Source organism: Athene noctua, chromosome 3 (genome assembly GCF_965140245.1).
Source record: "Athene noctua chromosome 3, bAthNoc1.hap1.1, whole genome shotgun sequence".
NCBI classification, from domain to species: Eukaryota; Metazoa; Chordata; class Aves; order Strigiformes; family Strigidae; genus Athene; species Athene noctua.
The window spans coordinates 31,408,091-31,428,851 of NC_134039.1; the positions used below are offsets into that span (position 1 = coordinate 31,408,091).

At 48.1% G+C, this 20,761-nt stretch overlaps 1 protein-coding gene across 8 annotated transcripts in view; it reads left to right on the top strand.

Moving 5' to 3' along the window:
* Window positions 1-20,761, top strand: part of ZC3H7B (zinc finger CCCH-type containing 7B) — a 50,299-nt gene that overhangs the window by 21,528 nt on the left and 8,010 nt on the right. For 3 of the 8 annotated variants that reach the window (XM_074902562.1, XM_074902561.1, XM_074902563.1), the window contains 10 exons: window positions 857-1,205; window positions 2,159-2,271; window positions 3,134-3,296; window positions 3,383-3,544; window positions 4,226-4,431; window positions 8,320-8,420; window positions 9,095-9,276; window positions 12,930-13,015; window positions 18,345-18,478; window positions 19,753-19,858. In XM_074902562.1, coding sequence (XP_074758663.1) covers window positions 857-1,205; window positions 2,159-2,271; window positions 3,134-3,296; window positions 3,383-3,544; window positions 4,226-4,431; window positions 8,320-8,420; window positions 9,095-9,276; window positions 12,930-13,015; window positions 18,345-18,478; window positions 19,753-19,858 — 1,602 coding nt within the window. The remainder of the gene's footprint in view (window positions 1-856; window positions 1,206-2,158; window positions 2,272-3,133; window positions 3,297-3,382; window positions 3,545-4,225; window positions 4,432-8,319; window positions 8,421-9,094; window positions 9,277-12,929; window positions 13,016-18,344; window positions 18,479-19,752; window positions 19,859-20,761) is intronic. The other 5 variants (XM_074902567.1, XM_074902564.1, XM_074902565.1 and 2 more) reach the window with 5 other exon arrangements.

Below are 20,761 nucleotides of genomic sequence, written 5' to 3' on the forward strand. Positions count from 1 at the left end.
CAGGTCGTTGGAGCATGTGGATATGCATGTTGCCTCTCTCTCTTTCTGTCACTCTTCCCTCCTAGCTCTTTCTCTGGCAAAACTCATTCATTCCTTCCTTTATTTCTGCAACTGGCTTGTTAGTATCTAAAGAGCTTGCCTCCAAGACTACTTTGCTGTGTGCATCTTCATGGAGCTGCCCCTCAAAAGGTACCCAAGATAGCCTTCCCCTGCCATCACCTTCCCCCTGGCCTCTGCTGTCCTTGGAGTTGAAGCAGTCTTGAGAGTAGAAATGAGTATACTGTAGCAGGAATAATGGATGTATTTTATACAGTAGGCATGCTCTAATCTCCTTGTATTTTCTGCAGGCTGCATTCAGCCTGAGCTCTCTGAACAGGCCTGGGAGCTGTAGAGACAATCTGTATTCATACTTAGATTGAATTTTAGTTAACAGTGTTGATGATGTTATGTGAGACAACTTGGGTCTGGAAGCAATATAGTCATAGTCATGCAGGACTCCTCTCGAGCCAAAAAGCTCTGAGGAGAGGTGCCACGAGTAGTGGTCGTTACCCTGACCTCGGCTCTCTGTGTATTCAGCTGCACTATTTTAAGTGCCCAGCACAGGGCTCTGCCTTGCAGACTGATGAGCTCAGTTAGCCCAACACCTTCTCAGGGACTTCAGTCCAGACTGTGTGTGGTATAGATAGAATGGAAGGTCTGTGGGAAGTCTGCAGGCAGATGGAGCTGCCGGGTATCCTTTTACTTCAGATAATACAGCACGCACCTGAGTGGGAGCCTGTTGCTCTCTGTGTTCACTCATTCTGTGTTCCTCATTCCTAATGTGCTGTTTATCCTCCCCCTTCCCGATTCCCCGAAGTCTCTGGTCCAGGGCACCATTCCTACCAACCTGCCAACAGAGATGCCCCAGCTGATCCCTGTGTTTCCGGGGGGAACTCCGCTGCTGCCCCCAGTCATGACAACCAATATCCCTGTCTCCACCCCACTGCCACCTGCCTCCTTCGGCCTGGTGATGGATCCCACCAAGCAGCTCTCCTCCTCCTCTGTCCTGGATGCCTTCGAGGCCCCGCCAGGAGGAAGTGGCGGCTCCACCTTAGATTCACTGGATTCCCTGGATCTGCTCCCCTACACAGACTCACGGCTTGATGCCCTGGACTCCTTTGGGACAAGCAGAGGATCACTGGATGCCTTGGATTCCTTTGCCATTGGTAGGTGTGGGGCTGATGGGGTTTTGTGCTGCTTTACCTGTGAATGAATGCCAAAATTATTTCCTTCAGTGCTGTGGACATCTGTCATATAGCTCTGTCTGCTGGTGCTGCAGAATGGGAGTACAAATGTAGAATGTCTTTGACAGAGCAGCTGAATATGTCTAGCTCAAGAGTAATGAGAAAGGCTATAGGTGTGTGTAATCCCAGATAACCAGTATGTGCATGGTGTAAAATCTGAGGAGGAAGGAACACAAAGGTATATAATGATGAGCAATGAGATTTAAACCTGGCTTGGTGTCCAGAACACCTCCCTTGCAGAATTTCCTAGGCTATAACATGATTTCTCCACCCTCCCCAATGACACTGACATTTTGGACCAAATGAGCAAAATCCTGGTGACTTTATCCTGGTTTTAGATGATATAGGGTTGTGCTGGGCAGAATGATAGAGGCCAAGGTGGGTCTCTCCCATCTCTGGATTCAGAGCAGTGAGTGGGGCACAGCACTCTCATGTCACAAGGAACAAAGCTGTGGAGGATGGTTGGCAAAAAGTAGGTCCCCTTCTGTCACAGGAGGAAGGCCAGGCATCTTCTTGGCTAACTTGTCCCCAGTAAGGCAGCAAAAGTATTTTGAGAAAAGCAGCACTAGTCCATCAGCACTTCCAACACTCAGATTCACCTCAGCATTGGGCTGCCTTGGATTTGTCACCTTGGGAATGCCAGCGCTCACCAACAGAGAGTTGGGTTCAGTAGGGTTTGGGGAACAAGAAAGCCTTTCCTGGAGTTTTTCCAAGACTTAGACAGGTGGCTTGGGGGAAAAAGTACTAAAATGTTATGAAATAAATAAAGCAAATTGATTTAATAAGCATTTGTTTGTCTTTTTTGAGCAGAACTGCCTCTGAAAGTGGAATGATTGTTTTGTTTTGTGGGGCTTTTTTCTCCTTCTTTTGCCTAGAAGAAACTAGCCCTCAGGAACTGCGACACCCACCTGGCAGCCAAAAAACATCCCCCGTGGTGAGTGAGCCGCTTCCCCGTGCTGATGTCCCAAGGTGCTCTGGAGCCAAGGTAGTAGTGACTTGGGTGATGTAGGTAATTTGGGCCCCTCTTCTTAACCTGCCCCAGTGAGTGTTGCCTCCCATGTTGTGGCAAGGCATGTAAAGATTTCCCCAGAGTCAGTAGGAAGACATTTGTTCCATCTTCATTTTTGTCTGCAACTGTGCATATTGCCAAGGTAAACATGGTGTGACCTAGGTTGTAGGCTCAATGGGGGATCATGGAGGCCAGTGACCCACTATATCTGGCAGCCACATAACACGGAAGGATGGGGTGGAGTAAGCCAGCTTTGTCTTAAAACTAGTGAGGTTCTTTGCTCCCCTCTTTCCCTGTCAGGAGGCTTTTCCAGATACACTGTCCTGCCTCTGTCTCATGTTTCCAGTCTTGGAGGAAAAGGGGAGGATTATCTATGGTTAGCAAGCTTGGAACAAGAAATATTCTTAAATTTCTGGCGTCCTTCTAACCCTGTTATCTCATTCGGAGCCAAGTCCTCAGATTAATCTGCTCCCTGAAGACTCACTGATAAGTGGTTTGGTTTTTTCCCAGATTGGGATAGGGTTGATTTGAGAGTCTTCAAATGCAAAGTTGGTCATGATGGAAGGAGTGATGGGGGCATTTTGTTCTGTGGCTCATGATAGAAAACTGAGGTCCCTTACCAAGAGAGAAAGGGGCCTGTCTTTGAAGTGAACATACCTCGCTGTTTGTTATCCTTGAAAAGTTTGCGTGCAACTCTTTTGGAAATGTAGTTTCAGATGTGAACATTTTGATGAGAGAGGAAATGAGGAAGGTTTTTGAGAGGCTGGACTGGAGCAAGGGATTAGAGAGGTTTCTTAGTTATGTGGTTGCAGAGCTGAGAAGTACATGTGTTTTCATTTAGGTCAGCCTCGGTGGAGTGAGTCACCCAGCTGTGCCCAAAGTCACCGAGCACCTGCTGTCCCAGCCGGAACCAGTAATGCCGAACACAGCCCTACTGGTGAAGAACCCCCTGGCATCTACTCATGTCTTCAAACAAGCGTGTCATATCTGCTACCCCAAAACAGGTGATGCATTTGCTCTGCCACCCAGAGTGCTGGCATGGGCTAGGGTTTGCCTTTTTCTGGGCTGATGGGATTATTCTCTCCTGCAGGGCCCAAGGCTGGTGATTACACTTATCGGGAAGGCTTGGAGCACAAGTGCAAGCGGGACATCCTGCTGGGCAGGCTGAAGAACTCAGAAGACAAGACCTGGAAGAGGATCCGTCCTCGCCCAACGAAAACCAACTTTGTAGGATCCTATTACCTGTGCAAAGGTGATCTGGAGAGGATAGGGCTGTTGGTGGCTGGGAAGGGGCTTTACAGAGGCTGGGAAGGGACTTGCAATTGGTATCACCTGCTGTCTTTGGGGTCTTCATATCCCATCAGTAGCCCCTGGACCGAGAGGCTCATTGAAAGGCAATGAGCTCCCATGCTGGGGAGAGCAGGCAGCTTTTGAAGTGGTGGAGCAGAAGAGTTACAAAGTCGTAATGAAGTGCTGCGCACAGCCAAGCACTCAGCTGCTGTGTTGACATGGGCTTTGCTGAGAACCTGCCATCTGTACATGTGCCTGCATTAGTCCCACTCCACCCAGCAGCCCCATGGCTTCTTAGTGCTGAGACACTAGGAGAACTTAATCTGGGTTGGCTTTAAAAGAGATTGATTCAGTTGTCGTCTGTCCCTGGCCAGACACTGAATTAATTCAGGCCTCCATTTTGCGATGGGTTCTACAACAGACAGCATTACTTGTCACCAATCAGTAGTTTGCAATAACTTTCCTGAATGTCTTGGTATAGACAAACTTGGGGGGAGATATCTTTTCTTTTTTCTTTAACTCTGTGTCTTCTTGCTTTCAGCTCCTTGTGAGGTGTGGGCAGTGGGAGGAGACGCGAGGGAGTTTAGTTTCTGACTGGGCTGCCCTCCCTGTGTGGTGGTGTGTGCTGTTTGTTGCTTTGTAGATATGCTTAACAAGCAGGACTGTAAGTACGGGGATAACTGCACCTTCGCGTACCACCAGGAAGAGATCGACGTGTGGACGGAGGAGAGGAAGGGGACCCTCAACCGTGACCTCCTCTTTGACCCTCTGGGTGGGATCAAACAGAGCAGCCTCACCATTGCCAAGCTCCTCAAGGAACATCAGGGCATCTTCACCTTTCTCTGTGAGGTACAGAACTGGTGGGAGGGAGCATGCACCCTTCATCGTCTCCTCAGTATGTATCTGGACCATTGATATGTTGATAGTTGCCATCACGGAAACATGATGGGATGACTCGCACAACTGGAGTGCTATGATGGATGGCTATAAACCCTTCAGAAGGGATAAACAAGGACAGAGAGGCAATGGGGTAGCCCTGTATGTTAGGGAGCGTTTTGACTGTCTAGAGCTTAATGATGGTGACTATAGGGTTGAGTGTTTATGGGTAGAAATCAGGAGGAAGGCCAACAAGGCAGATATCATGGTGGGAGTCTGTTACAGACCACCCAACCAGGATGAAGAGTCAGACAAAATACCCTGTAAGCAGCTGGGAGAAGTCTTACAATCCCTAGCCCTTGTTCTTGTGGGGTACTTCAACTTCCCAGATGTCTGCTGGAAATACAATACAGCAGAGAGAAAACAGTCTAGGAGGTTCCTTGGAATGTGTGGAAGATAACTTCCTGACACAGCTGGTGAGTGAGCCAACTAGGGAAGGTGCCCTGCTTGTGGGTAATGTGATGGTTAGAGGCCCTCTTGGGCAGAGCAATCACAAAATGATAGGTTTTGATTCTTGGAGAAGTAAGGAGGTGGGTCAGCAGAACTGCCACCTTGAACTTCTGGATGGCAGACTGTGGCCTGTTTAGGAGACTGGTTGACAGAGTCCTTTGGGAGGCAGTTCTGAAGGGCAGAGTCATCCAGGAAGGTCGCACATTGTTCAAGAAGGAAATCTTAAAGGCTTAGGAACAGGCTGTCCCCATGTGCCAAAAGATGAATTGGTGGGGAAGACGTGCCTGGCTGGAACTCAGAATAAAAAGAAGAGTTTATGACCTTTAGAAGAAGGGGCAGGCAATTCAGGAGAACTACAAGGATGTTGTGAAGTTACACAGGGAGAAAATTAGAAGGCCCAAAGCCCAACTAGAACTTAATCTGGCTACTGCCATAAAAGACAATTAAAAATGTTTATAAATACATCGGCAACAAAAGGAGAACTAAGGACAATCTCCATCCTTTATTGAATGCAGGGGGAAGCATAGTGACAAAGGATGAGGAAAAGGCTGAGGTACTTAATGCCCTCTTTGCCTCAGTCTTTAATAGTAAGACCAGTTGTTCTTGGGATACTCAGCCCCCTGATCTGGAAGACAGGGACAGGGAGCAGAATGAAGCCCCCATAATCCAAGGGGAAATGGTTAGCAACCTGCTATACCACTTAGACAGACACAAGTCTATGGGGCCATATGGGATCCACCCAAGGGTACTGACAGAGCTGGTAGAAGTGCTCACCAAGCCACTTTCCGTCATTTATCATCAGTTCTGGCTAACGGGATGGCCCAATTGACTGGAGGTTAGAAAATGTGACGCCCATCTACAAGAAGGGCCGGAAGGAGGATGTGGGGAACTATAGGCCTGTCAGTCTGACCACAGTGCCAGGGAAAGTCATGTGTTTGACAACCAGGTGATCAGGCCCAGTCAGCATGGGTTTATGAAAGGCAGGTCCTGCTTTGCTAACTTGATCTCCTCCTGTGACAAAGTGACCTGCTGAGTGGATGAGGGAAAGGCTGTGTATGTTGTGTACCTAGACTTTAAGTCAAAGGCCTTTGACACTTTCCCCCAGCATTCTCCTAGAGAAACTGACTGTTTATGGCTTGGACAGGTGTATTCTTTGCAGGGTAAAAAACCTGGCTGGCTGGCTGGGCCCAAAGAGTTTTGGGGAATGCAGTTAAATCCAACTGGCAGTTGGTCACAACTGGTGTTCCCCAGGGCTCAGTACTGGGGCCAGTTCTGTTTAATATCTTTATCAATGATCTGGATGAGGGGATTGAGTGCAACCTCAGTAAGTTTGAAGGTAACAGTAAGTTGGGCAGGAGTGTTGATCTGATTGAGGCTCTACAGAGGGATCTGGACCAGCTGGATTGATGTGCCGAGGCCAGTTGTGTGAGGTTCCACAAGGCTGAGTGCCGGGTCCTACACTAGGGCCACAACAACCCCCAGCAGTGCTACAGGCTTGGGGAGGAGTGGCTGGAGAGCTGCCAGTCAGAGAGGGACCTGGGGTGTTGATTGACAGCTGGCTGAACAGGAGCCAGCAGTGTGCCCAGGTGACCAAGAAGGCCAATGGCATCCTGGCTTGTGTCAGCAATAGCGTGGCCAGCAGGGACAGGGAAGGGATCTTACCCCTGTACTTGGCACTGGTGAGGCTGCACCTCGATTCCTGTGTTCAGTTTTGGGCCCCTCACTACAAAAAGGACATTGAATGACTCGAGCGTGTCCAGAGAAGGGCAACGAAGCTGGTGAAGGCTCTGGAACACAGGTCGTACGAGGAGCAGCTGAGGGAACTGGGGAGAGAAAAGGAGGCTCAGGGAAGACCTTACTGCTCTCTACAACTACCTGAAAGGAGGTTGTACTGAGGTGGGTGTCAGTCTCTTCTCCCAAGTAGCAAGTGATAGGACAAGAGGAAATGGCTTCAAGTTGCAACAGGGGAGGCTTAGTTTGGATATTAGGAAAAATTCCTTCACCAAAAAGCATACCAAGGAAATGGTTTAGTCACCGTCCCTGGAGGTATTTAGAAGACATGTAGATGTGGTGCTTAGGGACATGGTTTTAGTGGTGGACTTGGCAGTGTTAGGTTTATGGCTGGGAGTGTTTTGACCTTCCCTGGAGATGTCTGAATATCCTGGGTGGCAGCTGCAGACTTCTCCTCAGCAGTTACCTGAAAAGTTTTCTTCATGTAGGACTCAGGTCCATGCCTGGTAGCTCCCCAGGACTCCTCTCAGGCATCTTCAGGACTATTTTGGCCTCCTCTGGGGATGGATGAATTCTCAAGTAGCAGCCCCAGACTCCCCTCAGGTTGCTAGTGAAGGCGTTTCGTCCATGTTGGAGGCAGGTCAATACCCTGTAGCTCCCTGGAACCTCTCCCAGGCAGCTCCAAGACTGTTTCTGACTTCCCTGGAAACAGCTGAAATCTTGGGTAGAAGACACATTCAACTCCTAGGCAGTTACGTGAAGAGTTTTGTTCGTGTTGGAGGCAGTTCCATGACTAGTAGCTCCCCAGGACTCCTTTCAGGCATCTCCAGGAGCATTCTGGTTTCTTCTGGAGATCAGGGGATTCCCCGGTAGCACCCCCAGACTGTGCTAAGTAACTACCTGAACAGCAGTGTATATGATGAGGGAAGGTTAAAGGTCTCTTCCAACCTAAATGATTCTGTGATTCTGTATGTCCCAGCCAGTGCCCTGCTCCCAGCTGCATAGGAGAAAGGAGAGGCAGTTTTCCTCCTTAGCCCTGCACCTGACCCAGGTGCAAGGAGCCTCATGGGATCATCTGTCTCTTCATCTGTCTTGAGATGTTGCTTTGAATTGTAATTTAGCCCCAGCTACTTTAGAAATCAGAATCCCATAATACAACAAATTCCCACTGGATGTCTGTGCTGAGCCACTGAGTCAGTCAGTTAAGGATTGGCTTGTACCATCTTGATGCTCTGCAGCAGAGTTCCCCACACTGCTAGTGGTACCTGTAAAGGGACATGCTCTTTGCTGTGAGCTGGCTGTTCTTTTATTTCTCCCCACCACTTCCCCCTTGTTCTTGCTCTGTTGGCTAACTGGGAAAAAATATGTGGCTCTGATCAAAATTTTTTCCAACCACAATGGAAAAGAACTCTTAAGAATAAGCCAAAAAATGTTGTCCAGAAGCTTTCTAAAAATTCGCTTGTTTTATTTTAAAGTCCAACCACAAAGTTTTCACCAGGCTTCTTCTAACTTTGAACATTAGAATAGTTTGGCTCTGGCTCTTCTTCCCCTTCCAAGTGAAGTGGCTCAGGTTCATTGCTCTCTAAGATTTTCCCAGCATGCTAATTTTTCTCTTCTCAGATTTGCTTTGACAGCAAACCCCGGATTATCAGCAAAGGGACCAAGGACACACCATCTGTCTGCTCCAACCTTTCTGCCAAACACAGTTTCCATGACAACAAGTGAGTGAACATTTTTTTGTGCTGATGGGAGCAATCTCTTACAAGTCCAGCCAGTTTAACTCTAGGGCCCTGGTCTCTTTCTCTTTTTCCTCCCTGTGGGTTCTAGTCATAGCAGCTCAAAGCACTGTGTGCTTCACCCTTTGTGTTTGCTCCTGGTGCTAAGGGATTTCAGGCATCAGCAAAGCCCTTTGGAGTCAGTCTAAGCTTTCCATTGACTTAATTTGCTTTTGAGTTTGGCCTTTACTTAAAGGTCAAATCAAAGATCCTCTAGCTCAGGATCCTGCCTCTGACTGGCTGGTAATGAATGTTTAGGAAAACAAGTATAAGAAACATGTCAAGTACACAGTAATACAACCCCTTCTGGTTCCTCACAACCTGAGACTTAGGGTCTTGCTGAACCAGAGGAGTTGGTATCTTTGCTGCATATTTTGAAATGTCTGATCTCTGAACTTAAGCAGAGCATCACCCATGGGCTGAGGAGGTTGAAAATACCTACCTAGGGTTGATAGGGTGGGAGGGCAGGGTGTTGGTTTTACCAGTGGGAGTCTGCCTCTCCCAGAGTTGATTTTCTGTGTCCTTTGCCTGCCCAGTCAAATGTCTGGAAGTCATGTATAAGGAGGAGGGGGTGAAGATTTGATCCTCTGGTGCTTCATATTTCTCTGGCCTGGCTGCAGGTGTCTGGTTCACATCGTGCGTTCCACCTCCCTGAAATACTCCAAGATCCGCCAGTTCCAGGAGCACTTCCAGTTCGATGTGTGCCGACATGAGGTACGTTACGGTTGTCTGCGCGAGGACAGCTGCCACTTCGCTCATAGTTTCATCGAGCTCAAGGTCTGGCTGCTGCAGCAGTATTCAGGTGGGTGTGACTTGGTGCAGGGTTGGTGATGTGTACACCCAACTGTGTACCCAGGGCCAGCTGAGAGAAGAGGGTGATTTTGGAGTACTGAGAAGTTGTCACTCACTTGTGCATGTACTTACTCTGTCTCCTCAGGGACACAGAAAAGAGGGCCAAGGTGTTCTCTGAGATGATTTGGCCCTTGTCCCTTTACATGTGCTACTGAAGTTGGCAGACCAGAAAGCCTTTCCCCTGGGACCAGCTGCATAAATTGAAATGATTATTAGGTAGGGCTGAATCCCCAGAGGTGTTTTGGTGCTTAAATCCTGTGCAAGACCCTAAATAGCAATTGGGACCCTGTGTGAGCATCTGGTGCAGTGAGAATGGCAGCATGTGCAGGTGACAAAGCGGTTATATAAAGGAAGGCTGTGCATCTTCAGTTTATCTCTAAACAAATTCACCAACAGTGGGAAATGGCAAGATATTTGGTGTTTCCCAGAAAGGAGTTGATGACATGCCTCTGAAGAGGCTATTGCAGAAATTATATTTAGGTCACTCATATAATGACACTGCCACATCGGGCACTTTCCGACATGTTGGAGGGTTTCTCTTGGTGCTCTCCTGTTAACCGAGTAGACGGTGATACACCCACGATGCTACCTACATCTTTTTTCACCACAGGGTCTTGGTTAGCGCAGGACCTAGCTTGGTAATTGGAAGTACTTCAGAGAGGAAACACATTATGGATGTTTCTCACTGTGTTGTAATTGGGGGCAACTTCTTTAATTTATTGTTCAAGTGCCTGTCACTGTTGTTCAGTGCAGTCCTTGGCTTTGGCTTGGCTCATGAGGGACAGTGATGAACAAGTAACACACTGTGGGGAATGCCGTTTGGCCTCACTTACTTGTGGCTGAAGGAAATTAAAAAATTACACCACCAGAGTTTCTAAGACAGCATGTTGCCTGTGAGCCATATGCCACCATTGCTGCCCTACGTGCTTATGATAGTGAGTGTAGTATTCCGAACACTCTAATGTTCAAGCATCTTGCTCTTTTCCCCACCCTATGGTTGGTTTATTTTTGTTGGTATTTTTTTTCAGAAAAAGTTTCTTTGTTCCCTCCCTCCCTATTCCTTCCTCTTCAGCCTGTAGAAGAAATGGTTAGATTGATTTTTCTTCTTGACTTCTTTACTTGAAGAAGTGATTTCCAAAGGGAAGGCTGAGGAGATGAAACAAGCCATGAGTTTAGCTGCAGAAGTGGTCAGTAAGCCTTATGCTTACTTCCATCTTTTCCAACAATGGGAGATGCATCATCTTTTTGGTTTTGGGTTTTTTTTTCTGTGAGCCTGCTGTCCTTGTGAGTTTGCCTTCCTGGAGTGGTAGGTTATTACTTCTCTTAAGTGTAGCCTTCATTATGGAAACAGAGGTGACAGGTAGTTGTTGCCATTCTCTGGGAGTGCTTTGGCTTTGGAGCAGAGAGTTTGATTTGGGTACTGTTTGCTTGGCAAGAATAGGAAGGGAGCATCATCCATAGAAGCTTGCATTTGAAATCAGTGAGCTGTTGCATTTCACAGCCATTTGAGCTTTTACAGAGCTTGTGACTCTTCATGGGGGTAAAAGATTGTATTAGTGAAGGTTCCCAAGATCTGAAAATGTAGACAGGCAGAACTTTTTTCTTGTTCACTGTGGCTTTTCACACACATATCTTGCTATCTTCTTCCATCAGTGGAAATCACAGAGTCTTTGTTCTCACTAATGATGTTGAGAAAGATGTTGAAATGTTACAAGTAATCAACACATGGGCCTTCTGGTTCACAGATCATCTTTTTGGGGCGGTTCATGCTTTGGAGAGCTGGTGTGTTGGAAAATATCCTTTCATATTTGGGAGGGGTTTTTTTTCTCAACCACCACATTTCTAGACCATGTTGTTGAGTTAGTTCAGATTGCTGGGACTGGAAGAAGGCAGTCACTTGCTAAGAACTTAATTTGAAATTCAGTCTTCTGGCGAGGTGTATATGCTTCTCCTGTTAGTTCTGCACTCAGAGGATCACTGCAGGTATGCAGAATGGAGAAGATGGGAGCTGCTTTGGCCCTTTCTCTGCCAGGTCCAGTGCAGCACGTTAACTTTTTGCTGTGGTTTTCCCAGATTTACAGTTTTCGTGCCTGTAAGTACAGATCAGCGTTGTGTCCAGCCCTGGAGTACCTGGACACAGAAGAGGGAGTTGCAGTTATTCTAACTGTACGCAGTTTCTTCTGGGATTAATGGTTAAGAAGGAGAAAATCCATGAACAGTTCTGACCTGGGAGTAATACCAGCTATGCAGCAGCTGCCATTTTGGAGGCCTGAGCAAATGTTCTTGAAGAATCGGAAAGTTCCCTGAATACTTCTCATCCTGTCCAAGCCCTTTACAAACAGCAGTATTGTTGCCTGGCAAGCGCCTGGACAGTTGAAATCACAGATGGGGAATCTGGGGTCAGGAGTGCTGTGACTTACCAAAGTTACACACAGCCTAAGCTGAGTTGAAAACTTGTGTTTGCTGGCCCTTAAGTTCTGAAATGTCCTGACTCCCAGATCAAACATCATGTCCCTGTGGCATGCCGGAGGAACACCTCACTTCAATAATAAAAGCTGTAGGCAAAAGCAAAGCAAGCAGTTTTGCAAACTCTGTGCTGGGGGTGCCGCATCAAGGTCATCCTCAGCACCGCACTTCTGGCAGTCAACTGGCCATTTTAAGATACTTGCTTCAGTTTTGTTTTGGCAGCTATCACGAGTCTTTACAGCACTTAAATAACATGGGGGTTTTATAACAGAGTCCTCACATTGTAAGAGTAGGAACTGTCCAGTCATAGTTTCTCCTGTTGTTTAGTGGTCTGCGAATTGTAGCACCCATATAGCGGGTTGCTGCTGGCAGAGGCTGTTCCCTCACCACTTGAGTTCGTCAGGAGCTAATTCCTTATATAAGGTCTGACAAATCCTTTCTGTATTGCATTTCTGATTCCTGAACCCTTGCAGATCTTTCCTTGCTGGTTACACACTAGCCACTGTCCTTAGTTGGTCTTTCCTTGCTACCTTGGTTGTGCTTGGTGTTTGTGTTGAAATTCAACTTTCCTCTTTGCCTATTGATTGATGGGCAGCCTCCACAACTTAAAGTGTGTAACAGGCTAATTAATCCCAGCAGGGATTTGGTGAGACTTCTGAGGTCTTGGAGATGCTAGATGTGATCTTCCAAGCTAGTGGCAAAAACTCCAATATACAGTAGATCAACAGTAACAAAGCATTGTCTTCAGGGCCTTGGGTAGGATCTGTTCATATGGTGTTGGGGGACAGCCTTGGAAAGTTCTTGACTGTTAGTCAAGAATCATCATCTTGGAGGCAGCATCTGGGTCCTTTGCAGACAGCCTAAGCAGAATGCCAGGTCTGCCTGAGCCCAGGAGACTGAACTGTTCCGCTTTCATTTGGCTTGTGTGAAGAGAGGAGCTTCCTTAGCCTATGCTTAAACGCATTTTGTGCTGGGTCCCCTCACAACCCATGACCTGACATTACCAGTAGGAGTGTTGGGAGCTGTCAGCCACACAGGTGTTACTAAGCCCCAACCTAGGAAGTCCTGTAACCCTTCTCTCCCTCTCTTCTTTTAGCCAAAGCACAGTAGCTCAGTCCTGTCTCCTTTTGTTCCCAGGAATGACCCATGAAGATATCGTGCAGGAGTCAAAGAAGTACTGGCAGCAGATGGAGGCACATGCCAGCAAACCAGCCAACAGCACGGTAAGTAAGGTGCATCTAGGGCTTGCATCCTGGTTTTGCTCCCAGCTGTTCCGGCACTTTCTCTTTTCCTCCCATTGCTCTGTCTGACAGGTCGCAGGCAGACCAGGCTGGCCATTGAGGAGGGCAGCTGAGAGCTTTCCTGGTTGCAGTGGCAGCAGTGAGCTTTATGCCCTGTTTTGCAGCATTGTTATCTGCTCTGTTCAGTGGTGGGGTAAAGCCTCCAGAGCAGGGAGGACAACGCATAGAGAGTGGTGTTTTCTGTGACACCTTGCTGGTGAAACTGGGAAACTTCGGGGACTGTGGCCACACGGAGTGGGGACCAAAGGTGTCCTGCTGCCCTTTAGTGGCCAAGGGACGATACGGCAGTTCGAAGGACTCTAAGAAATGAGTCATGACTCACAGGACTGCTCTAAACACAGAAGCGGGTGGAACTTGCAGCTCAGGTGCTGTTGAAGCTAGGCAGAGATCTTAGTAGCACTATGCCAGGAGGCTATGAGCTTTGTCTCTCTTTGTGCCACCAGTCTCTCAGTGTGGGAGAAGATGCCTCTGGCTGCACCCTCTAGCACTGCCAAGAGCTTTCTCTGGAGAGGTGTGTTATAAACAAAGGGCACCTCTTTGTTTGCTTTCTCCCAACCTGTTGGCAAGGGTGGTGCTGCCTTAACTCTTTTTTTTTTTTTTTCCCAAGGGATGTAGGAGCAGAGCCCACCCAGTGAGTACAATTCCCAGCCCAGCCCTGAAGTTGAACTAAAGTAGTTTTGCCATTAGAACAGGGAGTTTTTTTGTTCTTTAATTGCTTTTGGAAGATATGTCTGATAAGATGAGAAGCTTCCTGCCTCCTAACAAGCTCTAGGAGTAGGAGCAATTCTCTCCCTGGAAAAATGATGGGTAAAGTGTTGTGAATCCTTTTTGTTCCCACTTGAAAGATTTCTTTCCCCTTGTGGAGGCCGGAGCTCACCACCCCTTGGTCCGTGCTCTGCTGTCAGAGCAAGGGTGCTTCACTTTTGTTTGGTACCTCTCACCTAGGAGTCCCTCTGCAGAGACCAGCAGTGAGTGCAGCCTGTGAGCACCCTGTGGAGGAGGTGTTTTATAGGAAAAGGATCTGAGTCACTGACATGGTGTGTACCAGCTTTTTTATTTGGCTAGGTTATGGGCCAGCGGAAGTGTTCTGAAGGTTGTAGGGCACTGATGCTGGGGAAAAGCAGGTCTGATGGCAATGGGTTAGCCCAACAGGAAAGATGCAAGTTACTGCACTGATGCTTGCAGTGGGCTCTGTGTCTACCTATGTACTGCGTGAGATGGATCCATCTTTGAGGAGATGCTCAGCAACACACCTGTGCAGCCTGTTCTGCTGTTGTGGTCTGAAATGGTTGGGGGAGGGCAATGGGAAGCAGCAGTCCACCGGTAGCCAAGGTCTCTAGTTCCCAAAGCTGTCTGTCTTGCTTAAGGAATATGTTCTAGACTCTCAGTCAGCTGAGAGGACAAGTTCCTACAGCCTGTATTATATGAGAAGTGGGTATGGATCTGAATGGTCCCTGCAGACAGATCTGGCTATGATCTCTTTCTACCTGGGGACAGAGGCAGCTGCCTGCATTTCCACAGTGCAAAAAACTGAATTTTCAGCAGTAGTTGGGTTTATATCAGCAATCCCTGCCCCATGGGGAGTGAAGTCTAGTGACTGGTTCTGTCCTGCCTGCTGTGGATCTGCCTGCATCTTCCAGAAAGCTCTGTCTTCTCATTCTTTGTACATAATCTGTGGATTAAAAAGAAGATAGATGGACAGCTGTTTTTCTGTAAGCCTTGCAGCTTCAAATTCACCTTTGTCTGAAGTTGCTGCTGCTGGAAGTTCAGTGGGCTTGGTCAGAGCATGTCCTCTGAAGTATGTGGGATCTGGATGCTGAGTGAGAGTTTTGTTTCTGGCTGTTGGGGCTTGCAGGGGGCAGAGGATCAGGAAGAGAAATGCCAGTGCCAGCTACATCAGCTGTTAGGGGATGGGCAGAGCGCTACATTTTCAGGGCCCCTTGGACAGTGTTAGGGCTGATGGCCAATGGCAAAGTCTGGTTGTGCCCCACAAATGCCTGTTGCAAAGTTGGACTGTACCCTCCACCCTTCCAGGGCATCAGTTTGTGCGGAGCAAAGCAGCAGCCTTGTTTGTACAGTCAGAAAGTGCCTACCAACAGCACCATCAGTTGTCTGTAGGGATTGGTAGCCTGGCACTGGCACTGTACAGGGGGACAGAGTCAAGTCAGTCAGATCATGTGTTTGCAGACCTCAGCTTTGGCATCAGCACATACTCAGACAGAGGGCTGTGCTCCAGGATGAGACACTGGCTTGCTGCCGAAGACCCCGGGGGCAGAACTAACATATCTGTTGAGAGATGTTTACTTTTGCCGTTATTTTCTCCCGTCCAAGCAGGCTAATGTGACTCAGAGTTTTCTCAGCATCCTTCCAGCTTTCAATGTTGGCTGCCTGGCAAAGACAACTTCCCAGGAGTGCTGTAAAAGCAGACTCCTCCTTCCCACCATCCTGTGTGATCCACACCCACCCTGGCACCCTCTGCTCAGCGGAAGCAAAGTCACTCCCAGGGATTTTGATGCAGTTTTGTCACAGCTGCCAGTTGGACTCAGTTAGTGGCTGGGGCTATCCAGTTGTGGAGAAAAGAGGCAGGCAGCATACAGAGACCCAGCAGCTGTGATGATGCAGGTCAGGAGACTTAGCAAGAAGTGGAAGATACACTGCTTGCTAAACACCTGTCAGGGATCTCGCCCTTGGCCCTGCAGATTTGGTCCCATAGAGGGTGCTGTAGGAGTAAACCCAGTTGCTCCAGATTGAAGAGACAGTCAGCAGGAAAGACCATTACAGGTAGCTGAGTGTCTTCCCATTGCATGCCTAGGAACTGAGGGGTTTTAGCCCTATTTTTTTTCTGTTTTTCGAGGGCTATTCTATTTTTACTCCACTAGCCAGCTGCAGAACCCCTGTAAAAACCGGCCTCAGAAATTTAAGCATTGAGAGGAAAAGAAAGTCTCTAATAAGGGGTACTTGTACCTAAGTACAGCTTACTCATTTAGGTGGTTGAGTAACCTGGGCTCCTCATATAGTCCCCCGAGGCATGTGGCTCCTCCAGAGAGCATTTCAGTGTCACTGAGAGGGGTTCCTGAAGTTGAGAAACACAAGTGGCCGTGCTGGGACTGTTGCTTTCTGCAAAGCCTGAAGTGGAGAGCTGTCGTGCCAAAGGCATTTATTTATTTGGTTGCCATGGTGCATAGCTAACACTATATTGTCTGGCTTCATAGCAAGGGGTGGTGCCACAGCCCAAGGCACTTTTGCCTGGCTTCATCTGCTAGAGTCTCATGTGATAGTAATTTCCACACTTGGTTATCAGCAGCCTGCCAGGTATGTGTCTTGACTTTACAAATACAGTCATGTAGCAGCAACAGCAGCAGCTTTGATCTTTCACTTGGCTTCTAATCCCCTGGGAGCATACATGCCCACTGGATTGACCAGCAGTTTGCATGACTCTGATGAAGAAATGCAAAGGGCTTCTTTTAGTTAAGAATTTGTGGGGAAAGCAGTCCAGATCACCAGAATTACCTGAGAAACGTTTTCTTTATCTCTAATCTATTGTGTCTTCTGGAGATACTCGGTTTTACTTTTTCCTGGGTCAGTAGATTTGAACCAAGCTTCCTGTGCTGAGAGATCTGTCGTCTGGAGGATTATATAGCAGATAATATTGGGCTGATGAAAGGGAATATGCCAGCAGTGCCATTTTGTTACTTTAGGCCTATAGGTTTGTTCAGTAAGTGGTGAATGGTGGCATAATTTCCTTTGGAGACCAAGTAGAGATTCTACTGTTCAAAGGTCACACACCTGAGAGGGAGGCACCTTACTGCCTTCTGTGATATCCAAGGTCTCGACCCTGCGCATCCTGCAGCTGGCTGCTTTGATGTGCTCTAGCACTGATGAAAGCTGACAGATGAACAAGTCACATGCCAGATGCCACCAGAAAGGCTGTCCTGCGGGTAGGTAGGCCAGAATTGCCACTGCTTTTCAAGAAAAATGATGGTTCTCTGGATGGGTCCTTTTGCTGGGACATCCAGAGCAGTGATGGCCTCTTGTAGACAGCACAGGCAAAGGTCAGCTCTCCGGTCAGTTTTTCACAGTGATGGAGAACACTTCCTGTGTCAGCTCTGCTTCTGTGAAAGACTGGGTCTGGAGGATACAGAGTGGTAGTCAATAGCTTATGTGGCGTTTCCTGGGAGATGCTTTGATTCTGCACCACCTGTTTTCCCTTTGCCAAGGGATGCACATAGGGTCCACGCTACTGTTAATCAATTGCTGGCAGCAGCTTGCTCCTCGAGGACATGGTTTGCCTGTCTGCTTCTTATTAGATGCTCAGGGTTAGAAGTCAAGGCATGGCAGTGGGGGTGGGCTGTTTATGTGGTTGGCAGTCAGAGAGCTGTTTTACTGGTACGTGACGTTTGGTTTGGAAATGAACTGGAGACACCAGCCTCATGTGTTCCAGTGTAAACAGCTTTCCAGAGATTTGCTCAGAAAACAGAAGGCAGTGATGATATGGGACTGACTCCCATTTTTTTTCTGCTCCACAATCTGTTAGTCATAATCCCAAAAGAGCTTTCTCGAAGAGACAGGTAGAAGGCCAATGAAGTTAAGTGGCTGAGAGGATATGAAATCTGTGAATTGACAGTTGCACCACTGTCCAGAGATCATGATTAACTGCCTGTGAGGCCTTGTGCAAATGAGCTGGGAGCAATGGAAACCTGCCCAGAAATGGCTTTGAAGGGTATTAACAAGAGGACCCAGCTCTGACATCAGTGTGTCAAGTGCTAGATGTGAAATGAGCCTCTTGGCCCAAAAGCTGGAGTGGGAAGTCCTGCACTGTGGCACAGACTGGCCTCCTCCCAAGGGGGTTCTCTTGGCTGTGCGGCTGAGCTCTCTCCATGGGTAGCGAGGGCAACACGTGTTGCCCTCCCTGCAGGGAAGTGGGCATTAAGAACTGGGGCAGGTCTCACAGAGCTTGTCTGTACGTGGAGATATGCTGCAGAGGTTTCACAACCAGGCCTGGTCAGTGCTTGAAGCTGACTGCGCTTTTGTCCAGACGTCAAAGCCCATGAAATCATGCTGTAGCAAGCGGTGGTTTTGCTCCTGTCTGGTATCTCAACAGGCCACCAGCTAACACTGGCAAAGGAGAGCTGGGCTGTTTCTGGTTTAATCTGGCTTGTTGCAGGCATGCAGGGAACCACCATCATCTCTGTGGCAGTTTGGGGGGTGCATTTTGGCTCTGTTTGCTTGAGGCTGTGGTTCTTTCCCCCAGGCTTCTCCCCGGGCTCCCACGTCAAGCACCTTTGACCTCCAGATGAAATTTGTGTGTGGCCAGTGCTGGAGGAACGGGCAGCTGGTGGAGCCAGACAAAGACCTCAAGTACTGTAGTGCCAAAGCCCGCCACTGGTGAGCAATGCAACCTTTTCTTTTCCCCACCCCTCTTCAAGGGCAGGCATTTCTCCTTTTACCTTCACTTGGGCTTCATCTCTATGGAAGAGGCTGTAAGGTTTCTTAGCAGCCTCTCGCTGCTCGGGGTGTTTGTCACTATAGCAAGCATTGCAGATATCTGTTTTCCAGTTTCCCGCTCTCTTCTTTACTGTTTGTATTTGCTGACAGCATTGTGCAGATTGTTACTTTTGGTGCATGCAGTTCAGCTCCCACAATTCCCTTTTTTCCCAGTTGCTATCATTTCTTCTTAGCAAGGTCGCTAAGATAGTTCTCTTCTGCACTTGTTTATATTTCTAGCTATTTGCAAACATCTGTCAGGTCACTATTAGCAATGATTCAAGGTATTCTGCTTCCTTTTAAATTAATTTCCTTGGCTTTTTCATTGCTCTGATTGCTGTTCTCTGACATGTCTTGTCTGTTTGCACCTCCTGGCTCCTGGGGGCCTGTGAGGATGTTCGGTGTGATAGAAGAATATCAGCTGGGAAGTCACCATTAGGTGACTTTCCAACATGGAAAGTGTGGCACCTCTTAACGCAGGCAGCCTGGCAGGATAGGATATAAGGTTTTATAGGACCTCACTTCCCATAACACAAGCCACAAAGGCACAGTCTGGCATCCTATTACAAATGTAAGACCTTTGAGGAAAAAGAGACAGAAGCAGGAGTTGCTGGAGGAGGTGGGCAGGTGAGGATCACTTCCTGGAATGGAAAGGATAACACCTCTTCGTGCAGCTACTGAATAGAGCTGGGGTTTTTCCCAGAGTAACTCCTGGTGATCTCTTGCTGGTGCTGCAGGAGAATTAATACTTCCTGGCACCTGTTCATAAGATGGTGCTTGTAATGACTTGCATTTCTACTGCACCTTTCAAACAGAAAATATTCCCAAATGTTTTTCATGGATCTGATTGCACAAGAACTGTCTGTGTCAAAGGGTGGAATACAGTTCTTTAGTAATCCATGGTGATGCCATGTGAGACTTGGGGGATCTTTTGTGCCTTTATGAGAGGAGATACTCCAAGAAATATGTGATTAGTACAGGGAGAAATCCTTCTAAACACCCTGCTTGTGGCTTCTCTGTCACAGATGTGTGTGTGTCTAGGAGGAGCCGAATAGTGCAGAGACAAGCTGGACTGGAGGATCTGGTCATCTCTCAATATTTAAGGGTCTCTGAGGAGAACAAAACCTTGTTCTGCTCTTTCTTTTGCCTCTCTTGATTTATTCTCTCTTCTTTAGCTGGACGAAGGAACGTCGTGTCCTGTTGGTGATGTCCAAAGCAAAGAAGAAGTGGGTGTCTGTGCGACCACTGCCTTCCATCCGCAACTTCCCACAGCAATATGATGTAAGCCCCGTGCCCAGCACAGCCAGGTGCCCCTTCCCCTTTCCTCCCACCATGGTGCAGTGCTTTGAGGGCTGATCCCTTGTAGACTTGGCAGGGAGGCAGCCATGTGTTGGCTGAGGTGGGAGGCAAGGACAGACTCATGGCAGCAAGGTCTCAAACATCCAGCAAAAGGATGGAGCAGAAAAAGGAGCAGCACCTGTTTAAACTACTCTATGCACGTATGCAAGTTTCTGACGTTGCTGTTAATGCAGTCACTGTCTCAAGAAGTGGCTGGCACAGGGCTTGGGAATGAGATTTAAGTCTCCCCTTAGGTCAGGGTTTCTCAGTGTGGGTGAGAGGCGAGACAGAGCGCTTGGGCAAAGCCTATCCCTGCCTTTGCTGTGGCTGTGCTGCTGTAAATTGTGAAACTTGCTCGTGATGTGTTTTGAAAGCAAAACTAAGAACTCGGCTGAAAAGCCACATGTAAGGAAAGCTACACATATCTAACCTCCAACCCCAGCCCTGAATATGGCAATTGATAGTTTCTCCCTTTCCTTTCCTTTCTCCCTGAAAGGAGAAAGCTCTTTCCTCCCAACCCTGTGGGATCTTCTGCCCCTTAGTCTGTGGGCAGGTGAAAGGCCACTCACAAGGCCTGGAGCGCTCTCCATTTGCAGGTCAGTTGCTAGAAATTGGTGGGGGGAGCAAGTGTTATTTACAGCTGCTGCAGTAGGAGACAAGACCAGCAGGTGAGTTGCAGATTGTGCAGCAAAGCAGGTTGCCACACAAGGGTGTGCATTGCCTGAGCTCCCACCCAACCTCAACCAGAGAGGAACAGTGTTGTCTCTTCTCCAGCTGGTCTCCACACCACCATTCTCCTCTGGTGACAGGACTGGGGGAGAAGCGATGGTCAGTAAATACAATGCT